We start from the raw sequence: 14,628 nt of genomic DNA on the forward strand, positions 1-14,628 counted from the left end.
AGGTTACTTATTGACGCACCACCAATCTTGGGAGGATGGCTGTTTATTTCTTCTAGGGTGGCTGGTAAGTCTGCTATAAACAAATTGAAGAGTAATGGGGCTAGCACACATCCCTGTTTGACACCTCTAGTTGTCATGATTTTCCGAGAGAGAAGTGTGCTAGTCCCCAGCTTGACTTGTATCCATCTGTTGGAGTGCAGTTGGATAATCGCCTCCAGAAGTTTAGCTGGGATCCCCCATTTTTTAGCATTACCCAAAGAGCAGCCTTGGGGACCCGGTCAAAGGCGTCTTTAAAACCTACAAAGCAGCAAAAAACAGCCCTAGATGTAATAAGTGCATTATCAACAATTATAGACAGTGTCAGTAGGTTAGTCATGGTGCCAGAATTTGAAGTGCAGCCAGTTTGGTTCCTTTGGATCCAGTTATTCTGCTCTGCCCAGGTTCTCGGTTCCTCCAGTAGAATACTTGCGTAATACTTTGCTTAAATGTCTAGAAGGGCAATTAGTCTGTAGCTGTTTGAAGACGCGTGAGAGCCGGACTTGTAGATCGGATGGATTATTGCGCCTCGCCAAGAATCCGGTATGGGTGAACTTCTAAATGCAAAGTTGAAAAGAGTAGTTAAATATCCTGACCAAAGGTTTATATTGGTTTTGACCAAAATCTGTGGTAGACCATTTGGGCTAGGCGCTCCATCTGATCTTGCTTTTATTAGTACTTTGGTGACCATTTCTTGAGATCTGCAGATCCTAAACTTTGAGATTCTGAAAATTCAGTGGAACTGCTCCAGCCCTTGCTCTGGCTTACTTTCGTGGGATTGAAAGAACATATGTCTGTAGAGGCTGTTCCCTCTGTGGCCCTAAAGGGGTCAATCAAAAAGGCAGACCAGTCGGCTTCGGCAATATTTGCACACCCAGAGGTGGGTAATCTAGAGTTTCGACGATGGATTAGGGCCCAAAATTTTCTTGGGTTGCGATTTTTGCTCTCCCATAGTAGTTTACACCAGAATTGGCCTAGGTAAAGTCGTTTGTCTTTTTGTTGAGCCTGCCTAAAATTTTTTTGGGGCGGTTTTGTACACATTCAAGAGCTTACTGTTCCCAAGAGATTTCTTAAAAAGTGAGCAAGGCATTGTTTCTAGATTTCTTCAGTGCCATAGTTTGGCTTGAGATCGAAAACTGGGGACTGAAAGAAGCCTTATGGGAATGCTGTTTAGATGGAAAAAGGTTTATCAAATGGGAACAGAAGATGGACCAGGAAACAGTGGGGGAGGCCGCCAGGTCAATGCCTCCTGTTGTAAAGGCCAAACATTCCTTCATAATGTTAGTGCAGATGTCTTCACTCCATCTTAGTTGTTTAAGGTTTTCGGTGTAAGTTCCTTTGCAAGTTGTTGAGCGGATTTATGATACACTGGCTTTACATTGAAGGTAGCGACTTAAGGCGATGGTCGCTTTCCGATCGGGGGTGAATGCTATAGTTTACCAAGTGTTGGAACAGGGGTAAGTTACAGATGGTATAATCAAGATAGGAATGTTTGCGACCGTTTGTCCAACACCACTTTGGTGGAATGTCTTTCAGAGATCTACCGTTCATTACCAAAAAGCCGGCACTGTAAAATTGCAACACACAAAGCTCTCCTAGACCACAACATGCTTGGTTTGGACTGTGCCTCTACTTCTGTTGATATGGATGGTAAAAGCCCTTCAAAGTCAGCAGAGTTTCCCTGAAAGAGGTTGGTGTTAAAGTCCCTGGTGATCATACAGTCTGAATGAGGATAATCCACAGCCAGGTCACATACGATTTTGATTAAGCGTGTTAAATGCTCCTTTTTCGGACGCGTGCTCGGGTTAATGTAAACATTAAGAAGTAAAAGTGATCGCGGTTTGCTCCATGAACTGATTTTAACTCAGAGTAACCAGTCCTCATCAAAATTCAATAGCTCGGTCGGGCCTTTTAGGTTGTTTGAAACATAGAGCGACAGACCACCTTTGGGGTGGCCGTGAATACAGTCGCTATTGCAGGTTTCAGGTATTCAATGAAGCCTATCACTGGACAATTTTGGGTGGGCCATGAAAGGCTATTAAATCGTGCCCAAATATGAAGTTGTACGACTCCAAGTTGGTCATTTTCTGGTGGAGACCACTGATGTTCCAGGAGCACAGTGTAAAGGATGACTGCAACTGGGGGGTTTAAAAGGTTTATAGGAGGTGATAATTGAGGTCTTGACTGCACCGAGTCATTGCAATTTGGGTCTGCAGAGTGTTTTCCAAGTGGTCAGTCTGATTTTTTGCGGGACATGGCGGCCGGAAACCAACCCCAATCTTGAGCTTTTTCAAGGTTTGGCGTTTTAGCCCATGAATTTTCAGTCAGTTGTGTTGTGCCTAAGGCATTTTTTAGGATTGAATAAGGCCTGTTTTTAACACCAATCCTTGAGCATTGCGCTCTTGTCGGGATGGCTGGCTGCTTTAATAGTGCTGTGGGATAGCCTGGGGTAGAATAAGTGTGGATTTTAATTCCCCATTTCTGAAAAATATCCTTTTGGGCTAAGAATGGTCGTGCCCAAGTAACGGATCTAAATGTCACCAGGGTTACCTCAGTGGGTTGCAGGCCTCTTGGTGGAAGAAATTCAATGGACTCAATTTCGTTGGATGTCAGAGCCTCAAAACCCGGGGCACTGTTCACTAATTTGATTATGTTTGATCTGTTGAGGATATCATGCTGACCTTTTGATTTATATTCAGGAGCAAGAAGTATTTTGGAATGCTGAAAGTCACTTTTGACACTGAGTGCTAGGGCTTAGGTTAGGCAGAATACATTTATCAGTTAAGGAGCCTAAGTCTGATCCCAGGTGGAATTGAGGAGAATCTCGTGAACCTTGCCTAGATATCTGGATGTCTTTGAATGGAATTGATATGTTATTAAAACTTACTTTTAAGGGATTGGATCCAGTGTTTGATTTTTCAGGGTGAAGAAGACTTAAAGGGAAAGCTGGTTGAGTTATCATATCTGTCGTCTTCTTTATAATCAGTGCGTTAGATTTACCACTTGTTTTTTCAGTACCAACCTGTGGCTCTAGCGCCACTATTTCCGCGGGTAAAGCATTTTGGTCATGACGACACGCAGAAGTCTGTTGACTGGCATTTAAGGCTACGTTGACCATGGGGGAGCTTTGACAGAGACTTGGTGATGGTTGTGTGGCACTTAAGGGCTTTTTTTTATTAGCAACGGTTGAAAACAGTGGGAATAATTTTGGTAATTCGACTATCATTTCGGGGTTGGATGCAGCAACAGCAGTTGGCTTAACAGAAGACCCTACCTCGTTGTTACCAGTTGAATGAGATTGCCCACTCGGGTGTCTGAGGGCATAAAGCCGATGATGGAATAAATGCCACTGAGGGTAAAGAGCCTTGGTCTTGGTGGCGGTCTTGGAGGTGGTCAGTCTGTTTGGGGGGAGGTTTTGCTTCCCCACTCACTAAAGTCCCAGTTGTGGGTGATATCGGAAAGGTAGCCGGTTCGGAGTTGAGTCTTGGGAATTTTTGAAATGACTGGTCGAGGCATTGTTACTCGGCCTCCCTTCAACAGCTTAACTTTGTTTATGACACTGGTTAAAAAAGCTGGAAGCGAGGAGAGAGAATCAACAGTAGGCGAGCAACAGCAGACTGACTACTAGTTTTGAGGACGATTGTGCTCCTATTATTAGATTCAGTTTTTCCAGCTTATTAATCGATCCCTGCTGTAAACAGAGCTAAGGTATTCAATAGATCAACCTGCATATCCAATTTATCGGAATCATAATTTAAGGCAGTGACTGTCAATTGGAGTAATTGAGGCCAGATACTAGTTGTTGTAGAGTGGTCGGGTGTGACTCAATTTTAGTCTAGGATTGGGTGAGTTTTGAGAATTTTTTTTTTTTTAAAAAAAAGAAAAAAAAAAGTCTGATAGCAGTTGATCATTTGGGTCAGTTTTTTGTGGGTACTTTGAAAAAACAGTTACTGCTGATGGAGGTGAGTTCGGTCGTTGTTGGGACTTAGTTGACTCTGATCTCCCCTCAAGAGGACTTCTAGTGAGCGTGGACTGAATACGTCGGAATTGGGTACAAAATCTTTTTGTGTATGAATTTGGGGGAAAATTAAGAGAATTTTGTGGTAACAGTCAAAACATTCTCTATTTGCGATGGTTGGTGATTGGGGACTAGAGTTGTAAGTGGGAGTCGCGGAGGATGGTTGGTTAGACCGGGCCTCTTGCTTGCAGGTGTCGTGGGAGGAAAGAGAGTGGCATGGTGAAGGTTGGTGACTTGGTGAAAATTTTTGAGTGGCCCTCGTAAAGCACTCCGTTGCGGTGTTCTGATCGTCAACTAATGATCCAAAGAGAAAAGATATCCGGTAATAAAGCAGGCTTGTTGGTTAACGTTTGAGGCGGTTGAAGCAGGAGTACATTTGGCTCAGTAGTTCGGTGAGAGTCACAATACATAGTTGCCTCGGAGACTTGAGGGGGCGGGGGGGTGCTTGACTCCACCAGGTGCTTTTTTGAAATAATCCAAAAGATAGAAAGATTTTGAAGCGTTCGGGGATTGAACATGGGAGGAATGCATGTTGCTGTTATGATGCCATCCATTGGACAAAGAGTTAGGAGCCTTCAATAAGACCGTAGAGGTCAGTGGTTTCGTGAGGTTCACTGGGGCACGCTCCACGTCTGTGGCCAGCCGTTTTGATTTCTTTCATTTTAGTAACGAAGGTGCTTTTCTTATTTTCCCGGATCTCATCACTTCCGTTGTTGTACGTAGTTATACCAGGCCTGTGAATTAAAAACTAGTTCAAATGGGCCCTCTGCCGTCCAGTCTCTTGTTGCCAACAGAACCAAGATGAGGTCCGAAAGATCAGGAGGGGTCGTGTATCCGGCAATGCTGAATCTTGTCTTATCCTGGGCAGCAAGGGCAGTTAATGGTGGCCGTGATGCGCAAGCACCCCCCCCCCGCTCACTTTGTCCCGACACAACCCCTCACCGTTCACTGCCCACAACCACCTGTCCTCTACTCCAGAGGCCCGACTCCAGAGGCCCCCAATCCCAGTACTGCATCCACAGTTAGCAGGCCAAAGCCAAGGCCAGGTGGAGACGCAGTGTATGGGGGGTACCGAGTGAGCCGCCACAGGCCAGTTCCTGTCTGGACAGTAGGGGCGGCCGTGACGACAAGGGATAGGTGGGGGCGAGGGGAGCATAACCAGGCCTGACAGGACCGGGCGTGTAAGCACCCGAGAGCAGCAAGCCGGCAGAAGGGGGGGCGGAGAAGGGGGCAGAGCAGAGACTAGGGGCAACTGGAACTGGAGCTGTATAACAGCCCAGGCAGATGACGCTGCACCGGGCCGTGCGATAGGGCGAAAAACCGAGACGGGTCAGAGGCAATTCGGGGACAAGCGGGGGCAAAAGCAAGGGTCAGGGTTGGCTGGGAACACGATGCACTGAGTAGAGAGGACAGGATCTGACTCGATGCCGACTGTCATTGAACCACAGCACAGCGCAACCGTACAAGGAGTCCGCGGTCCTAAGATCGACTCGGGACTCACCTTGGTTCGTTGGTCTATGACAGCCGGACGTCAGCTACTCAATAGCCACTCTCTCGGTCACCTTACTCGGCCCAGCCGTCTTCCCCTGCCTTCACTGCCTCTACCGCCCTCGCCGCCGCCACCACCTCCGCAGCTGCAGCCGCCTCCACTCCGCTCCGCCCACAGCCCGCGTCCTCACCACTGCCAGGACGCACAAGCACGTGCACGCTCAACAGCCCGTCCTGACGTCCATAGTTCGTGGCCAAACGAACCACCTATCGTGCATGTCCTAAGGCCTACTTCGCTGAACGAGTACTGACTGAATAATTACAGCATAACTTCAAATAGGTGAATCTATAGGCCACCCTTCAGTGACACGGGTAAAAAGGCATGATCACGACACTGAATGCTCCCATCGTTGCCCTCATGCTGCTTAACTCCTGGCAAAGGCTGTAGCCTTGCACCACTATGACAAAGGCATTTTGAGCAGCCTTCCAAGTCCAAAAACACCACAATCCGTGTTCAGAAATGATCTGGTGAATACCCTGAGCACAGGCCAACACTGCGCTTAAACGTTTTCCATGGACACAGGCGAAACTGGATTTCAAGGCCATAGTGTTAAATTATGGAAAAGAAAAGGTGTCATCTTGTTCATGCCCGGTGACTGTAGGGTTCTCTGGGTGTAAGTCAGCCCAGGACCCAACACTATCATCATCCCCATCAGAATCATAGTTGTTGCTTTTAGTGCATTCTGGGAAACTGAACGTGCTCCGATCCATGCAAACCCCACCACCCTGGATTACACTCGGCTTTTGGTTTTCTAGCAATTCAAGCTATTTCTAAGCATTTCCACTGTGAGCCTTTCTTGTCCTTGTTGATAGACCCACTGACCAAAGCGGGGGTTTACATTTTGAATCTAGAGAAGTATTGGAACCGTGGGACTGCGACTTTTGTACTTCCACAACAATTCCACTCACATAACTGAGGAAATTCTCTTCTTTTACTCAAAGTTTGAAAACTGCAGAGCATTCTGGGTAAGAAAGGGTATCAGTATCGATGCAAAGTACAGCACCCTGGACCAACTATTCACGCCCATTGGACCCCGGTATTTAGTTTTAAGAAATGTCTGAGGCTAATACGTTGCACTGGCTGATTCAAAGAGAGCAACCCCTGATCCCATAAAAATCCTAAATTCCAAGCAACTCAACTTTTTCACTGAGCATTTTGTGGCCTTCTCTGTTACTAACACATATGGGACACGGTTGTATTCAAGTGTAAAAACACAAGACGGTAAGAGTAGAGTGGTTGCTTGCCACTAGTGACCGACAATAGAAGTTCAACGTAACCCAAAATATTGGCAAGTAGTAGTTATTTATTTTCCAACAACTGCAGTACGATAAAACAATGAATGACCAGCTGAGATTGAAACCTGTGACGAAGACAGGGGTGGGGGGGTCCAAATACAGATTTCTGCAATGGAAGCATTAGTTGATTGAGAAACTAGCTCCAGCTTACTACTGTACTTGGAATATAAAAATGTGTCTAAATAAAAAAGGTACAGTGGAGCCCTGTTGGTTCTACTAACTTGATTGACTAGACTTGTAAGCTTAGTAGAATTGTTAATGTTTGAGGTCCTGCAGATAAATTTTAGACATAAGAAGTTGCAGGAGATATTGACAATGGCCTATAGCCGATCCCCTTCTCTCCCTTAGTCAGCCATCCCACCCTTCTCTTTCAAGATGGTACTACATCAACGTGTGTCTATACTTGAGATAGTACAAATGAAAACCCGATGTAGAGCATTCACTCTGTACACTTTGTCATGGAGATTCAACAAGTGGCATCTCTGATCCGGGTCCTAACGAAAAACTGGGGCGACATGACTGAGGAACCTCAGACACACCTCTTGATACAATACTTACACGTTATGGAGGCAGGGTCGCACGTAATACACTGGCTAACACAAGCGCTAAGGTCCCACACCACAAGCTCACTGCAGTCACTAAGGGACAGGTGGACAACTGACAGGGGGAGGGACTGGTCAGATAAGGAGTGGGAGAGGATCCTGGAAGGCCCGCAACACATTCCCCGCAACTCGAGATTCAAAATAATACAATTATACATCACACACAGGGCATACCTGTCCCCGGACAAGATCAACCGCTATTTCGGCCTAGATACCTCCAGCTGCCCGCGATGCGCGCTGCTAAATGCAGATCTCCTACATATGCTGTGGGCATGTCCCGAACTGCGGACGTACTGGCAAGATGTCACTACACTGTTGACGAAAGGGACGGCAATGGAACTTCGTCACGATTGGGACACCTGTGTGCTGGGCCTACTTACCAGAACGAAACACAACAAAGCCCACACGAGGTTCTGGGATCTGGGACTGATAACCGCCAAAAGGCTCATAACACGTCACTGGAAAGCCACGGGCCCACCACAGACGAAACACTGGAGTGCCTCCCTCATTTACTGGGCGACCGCAGAGGGCACAGTGTTACGCAGGAAAGAAACAGCGGGACGGAGGGCCATCCCGATAGCCCAGATTTGGGAGGGCTTCCTACAAGCATTCACCAAGGCCTGCCATGATAAAGGGGTGATGTGAGATGATAGCCAACTCGCCCCCCTCCCCCCCAATGGAATGAAGGGACACGTTTGGGTAGAATGATGCATAGCAATAGGGAGAAACAAGAGCCGCACACATACAGACATAAGCTACCACCCCCGCAGCCTCTCTCTCGGCCCCCCCCCCCCCCTAGTCGGAAGGGGCCACACACACGGCCGACTCCAACGGTGCAACCCCGCCCTGGGCCTTAGAGCTTACACACACCACCCGAACCGTCGCCCCGCGAACACTTGACGCCAGCACCCTGCATAGCCATCTACCCGGACCTAGCACGTCAGGACCCATACTGCAGCACCCCCTCCCCCCTCCCGAGTTAAGGTTCATCACACCCCCCATTTCTTTCCTATTTCCCCCGGTTGGGTCAGAGGTATTTGCAGCAACTGTCGCCCCCAGGTCGACTACGCTGGTTCTGCCTTTCTCAAACAAATTTTCACTTTCCTGCACACGACGAACAAGCACGAGGTTGTAGCACACATAGCGGCCCCTGCCGCAACCCTCTACCACACCACGACTACACTGAGCATTCTAGCAGCCCACGGCACTCACATACGTCGCCCGGCACCGGGCCTGGTTGGTTATATACACCATTGAGGAACAACACGTTGCATCACTGGCCGGAGGGTTGTAGGCAACAGGGGTACAGCTGGCCAGAAGAATGCCCGTCTTGAAGGGCAGGACCAGATGTTCTGGTGAGATCGACACTGCGAAATAAGTTGTAATACAATGACGGAGTGTCCATTGTGGTGAATGCAGAGACTGTCCCCATTACAGCTGATTGTGTTATACGCTAATGAGTGCATTTACTGGGTTTTCAACCGTCGTCAACATTCGCTCAGATATTGTACGAGCTACTCAAATCGCTGTTTCCCCTTTGAATTCTACACACGAGAAATGTAACTGTATGTCAAGTGTTTCAATAAAACAGATTTTAAAAAAAATGGAGATTCAACAAGTGATAGTACTACAGTTTTGGCCTCAGTGAAGCCTGGCTCCCAGGGAATCCTCATAATGCCACATATTTTGGAAAATGTAGAACCAGTAGAACCAAACATGGTGTGACCTTAATGTGCAAGCTCCCTTTATTCACAATGCCTTTCAAATGTCAGATCTTTGAGATAATGACTGTTAGGCACATTTGTTTCACAGCAAACTCACTACCAAAGGGAAATAAATGTTAGGAAAAAAAACAGACTAACGTGACAAGTAATTTACAGTGGGCGAACGTTTTGCATTCCATGCATAACGTTTGCGCTTTTCTCTGCGCGATGCCCATAATAATAATAATATGTCTAGAGTGTTTCAGTATCAGAACAGCTACACTGAAAGACAAGATAAAATTAAGTGCATTCTCCATGAAAGGCAGTACTGTCCTCAAACTTACAAGCTCTTTCTACAGCCTTCAATAAATCAGATCACAAGAAATAACTGGTTCTTCTGGGAAACAGACTGGACTTTAGAGATAATGTTTAAAAATGGTTTACCTCTTCTGGTATGCAGCATCCTCCAGAGTTGAATGTCGTAGCCTACACTGTTCAAAATGCTCTAGAACCAGTTAGTATATATTGAGAGTTTGGCATTACAATTTATCAATTCACGGACAAACAGTTGTACATAAGATACAGGAATTGTTATTAATAAATGCACTCAATAAAATAAACTACAACCCGCAGCAGAAGATTATCGGGTGGTGTCAGGAAAAACAATTTGGTTTCTGCGTACAAAATCAGGCTACTAGGTCCCTGATCATACTAAACTTTATTTCAAGCAAAGCACCTACTCATTAACGAAGACAAGCGACGACAGTGGAACCCTACACAGAACTAGCTCCTGATCTGCCATCCCTAATTGTCATGCACATATTGGGAAGTACCCACTGTTGTGTGCACACAGTTAGCGGTGCTATCCAGTACTGGAATTTAAAAATTTCTAACATAAGCAAAGGTGCACCACTAAAAGGTCAGCAAAAACAACAAATTATCAGATCAGTGTTCAGAGATGTTTCTCAAGTCCTTTGTTTATTCAAAAAGTTTAAAAATGATCATGTTGAAATTAACAGCCGACGCGTTTTGTCCAAACAGATGGACTTCTTCAGGGCATCAATGAGGCACTCCTGCAATGTGATGTGAGAGTGTCTATGGTGGATAAAATCAGCAACGACGATGGCGGGCCCCATCCACTGTAATTGTTACAAGAGCAAAGTAAGCTTCACAAAAGTGAAATTAGCCAGAAACAGTGTGGGTCCAGATAATATTATTCAAACAGTCACACCGGGGTAAGATGGACCATGTAATTCGGGCGATCACCAGTTACAGTTGTGATAAGCCCAGAACCACTGTCTAGAGTTCTTTCCGACACCACCCTACAGGAGGCGTTTTTGGACTGCCGTTCTGGGCTGATCACAGACTCACCCTGTTTTTGGCTAATTTCACTTTTGTGAAGCTTGCTGATTTATCCACCATAGAAACTCTGACTTCACATTGTAGGAGTGCCTCACTGATGCCCTAAAGAAGTCCATCTGTTTGGACGAAACGGGTTGGCTGTTCATGTCAACTTGATCATTTTTTAACTTCTGGAATAAAATGAAGAACTTGAAGAAACATCTATGAACACGGATCTGATAATTTGATGTGCGTTTGCTGACATTTAGTGGTGCACCTTTGCTTAGGTTAGAAACACCTACTCAGTAACATGCAAAGTGTTAGTGCAACTCCATCTTAATTCCTCACTTTTATCCTCTAGTCCAAACTTTGTGTGTATGTCCAATTCGAATCCTCCACCCCCCACCAAAACCACCCCCCCAAAAAAAAAAAAACCACACAGATCAGGGGGAAGGAGAGCATGGCAAAAACGAAAGACTTCAGTAAAATTACTCCATAAATTCTGTAGTATAGAGACATCAGAAATATTTAGTTACGTTGCTAATATTGTTAATGCAGCTCTCAGGTGGAGTACTTCATCTTTTAACCTCCAGTAGACAGATCAAACTACAAAAATCTGCAAACATTCTCAATAGACTACTGAGATGACACCCAGATTTAAACTTACAAAAACAACGTAATTGGTTTGGAGCTACAAATTCACTGATGTGTACAAAGGATCCAGGTAACGCGTACGCATATCAGTTCACCAACGCATGTTTACCATTCAGAAGTTCATTATTTTCACTTCAATGTCCTCTCTAACTAGAAGACCTACAAAGGATGCACACCAGACACCTCTTCAGCACTAAACGCATCACTGCACCAACTAACTACTTTGTGTTATTTCCTTTAGTCTTGAGGTTATTAAAAGAGCATGCCCTCTATTAATAATGGGAGAGAAGTACCAACAGACCCTATGAAGTGGTACTTAAATGTTTTCATGCTATTAAAATGCTATTGTCCCTGAGTGCTTCTATAACCCTTGCTCACACTCCAATAATCTCAAGTGGCCAGGCAAAATCATAAGGTATGTGGTAGAGGGTGATCTAGAAATGACGTGAAAGCAACTTTGTAATAAGTTCATTTTTCAAATAAGCAACTCCCTCCTCATACTTAAACAGGTGCACTCTTCTCAGCAATAATCAACCGACACTATCACGAGCAGTATCGTGCATCCACACAACCAGCGTATTCTGGTCACCAGAATAGACTGACGGTTAATGACAGTCACCCAGATTCTTCACATTGGGAGCTCTGGTCTTGCTCACTTGTACAAGCATGTGACACCCCAGGAAGTTGTAAAGGCACCAAGATATTTGTTAACATATAGGTGGAGCAGCTGCAAAATGGAGACTTGGGAAAGAGCTGGAGGGCCATATCCTGATTTTACAGGATATGGCACAGAGTTTTGAAATGTAAAGGACTGTCGTTTTCGGACCCGAATGGTTAAATTTTTTGTTTTACAACAATTATGTAATAGTCACCTGGTCAATATTCAATATATGGATACTTGTATGCTACACTAATTTTGAAATGTCTGCAATTACTATATCTGTTGACTCAATAAAAAAGTTATGAAGAAAAATGGAGACTTGGGCATCCTTATCAATCGATAGATATATCGACGGCCAACCTTACCTAGCGAGGTTGCATAAATTCTCACCACCTGCATAACTGTCCCGGTTCAATACAGGTTTTATTAAATGTTCAAGCTTGCATGTCACATGTTCAATTCAGTTGAGGATATCTTTTTTTCCGTCACATGATCTCTTAATTTTAGCACCAGTGGTCTGCTCACTTGATTATTCTCGATTCGTACCCATCTTTCCAAATACGCTTAAAACATGTTTCAGGCTACAGACTATCAACTCAGCTGCGAAGACTTTTGGTACAGTCTAATCTTAAATCCACCTTCCAGGGCTCATACGAACCTGGCAAGTTGCAATGCTTTCCTTATTGTCTCGACATACACCTCCCAACTATGACTTCTAGCCATGTAGCGAAAACTATTGAAATATCTGACAGTTTATTCATTTTACATTTCTTTTTTACTCAATGTATAAAAATATTTAAGAAAGCACTGCATAGTTACCTGTAGCTAAAACCATAGCCTATTTTAGGAATCCATCGGAAACACCTTAATCCATAGAATTAAAATACATTCCCATATATATATATATATATAATCCCTTCAAAAAACTATGATAAGGACCAAAGAATGAAACACGTTTATTTAGAGATGGAATATTGTCAAAGAGTTGCTGACAAAGCGCAGTTAAATTAAGCAAATGTGAAACGTTCCCACAAAAAAATGAGACTCGGGTTAGAATGAGAACATATGTGCATCATAGCTTCGCAGAACTTCTCGCTGTCTTCAGTCGTTAGTACCAAACACAAGTAGATGAATTTGCTTTGTTATACACGCACAGGCCTCAATCTATCAGTTATGAGATAGCCACCTCATCGACACACTTAGTCGAATTTACCCTACAATCAAATTAAAATATATCTTCATGGATCTCAGTTTTAGAGGGTCAGATGAAAAGAAATGGTTTGAGATAATGACGGTAAGTATCGCCACACCACCCTTTAGTTCCCCTAACGTGGAATGATACTCGGGCATCTAATACACAAATAATGCCAACTTGCATTTGGATACCACACTGCCTCTGTGAAGCAGTTTCGTGGAAAGAAGTCGAGGAGCAAACAGTAAGTATAAAGATAACTATGAAGCACTAACGACTGCCCACGAGGACGTCAAACCGCTGTGTGGGAGGGGGCGCACCTTCTAGGACCGAGGCAAAACACATGCCGTCTCTGCCATACAGGGCGCTGCCTTGTAAGGAGACAGCGGAGCAACATGGAGTAGGTTGAAAGGCTCGGGACGGCGGGTCTGCCTGAACGCCCCTAGTTCCCACTTCCTCTCCGCACAACCATGCGCGCATAAACTGAGTCCTTACCACGAACACCGCCTCGGGGATGCCCAGATGCACCTTCTTCAGGCCGCCAGCATTGCAGGTCTCAGTGGAGGCTGCCATCTTCCACGCCCTGACGACGACGCCTGCGTCGCTCAACAGTCGTAAGACGTAAAAAAATATCGCGTTCAGCGACGGCCCCGGAGACCCGCCTTCTGCCAGCGCTGATTGGTTGAGAGAAGTGATAGACATGTAACGAGGAAGAGCGACTGTAAAGGAGATGTAAAGGGTGCTAAAACGTTGCTGTTCAGCCGGAGTTTCCTGATTCTGGTGCCTGGAACAGAAAGAACGTTTTGCACACTAAGCAACACTGCAAGTTGACTTTAAAAGGAAGTCGGGCATCGGGACACCCACGTGTCAAACGATAAGATGCTAATATCCCATCTACAGCCAAATGAAAGGGCTGGGCCAATACGTTCTAGACCGTTCTAGAGCCGTACTCAGATGGTTCTTTTTTCGCAGCATGCAAGGGGCAACTTCTTAAGGTTAGTTAATTTATTACACAAAGCCAAATATAACTGTTCATAGAGACACCTCAACACAAGTGTTTAGAAATACAGAAGAATCAGCATGAAGCCACATTTGGTATCCAGTTTAGACAGTGCAGCATAAGCAACACAATTCAAGTAGTAGAATACAGAAAATCAGGAAGCATTAGACCAAATTTCTCTGCATTAAGGGTTGGTCAGTGAAAGGCATTAAATCTATCCCAACTCTAACACTAAGGTGACCTCCCTAAATAAGCATTTTCAGAAGGAAGGACAAAAGGTGTTAGCATGTGGAGTCTTTGCGTTCTACAACAGAATACGTTGCTTCTGCACCTCTCAACCCTCTGGATGCAAAAGCTATGACTTCATCCTTTCCCTCTCTGTGTTGCATAAGTGCAACACCCAAACTTTTCTGACTGGCATCAGTCATGATTATGGTATGATCCTTGGTATCAAAAGGTTTTAAGGGAATGGCATGTGCAATCTCTTTTTTAATCAAAATAAATTCTTCCGTACATCCATTATTCCACTTGAACATGGAGTTTTTCTTGAGGAGGCCCCCCATGTGGTAACTGTATC

At 45.0% G+C, this 14,628-nt stretch overlaps 1 protein-coding gene across 1 annotated transcript in view; it reads right to left on the reverse strand.

Annotated features, from left to right (window-relative positions):
- VBP1 (VHL binding protein 1) overlaps positions 1-13,674 on the reverse strand; it is a 62,675-nt gene extending 49,001 nt beyond the window's left edge. Inside the window, exon 1 of the mRNA XM_086918483.1 lies at positions 13,547-13,674. Within this exon, the coding sequence (XP_086774609.1) occupies positions 13,547-13,624 (78 nt within the window). The 5' untranslated portion in view covers positions 13,625-13,674. The remainder of the gene's footprint in view (positions 1-13,546) is intronic.
- Between the last annotated feature and the right edge of the window lie 954 nt (positions 13,675-14,628).

Source organism: Lissotriton vulgaris, chromosome 4_1 (assembly GCF_964263255.1).
Source record: "Lissotriton vulgaris chromosome 4_1, aLisVul1.2, whole genome shotgun sequence".
In the NCBI taxonomy this organism is placed as follows: Eukaryota; Metazoa; Chordata; class Amphibia; order Caudata; family Salamandridae; genus Lissotriton; species Lissotriton vulgaris.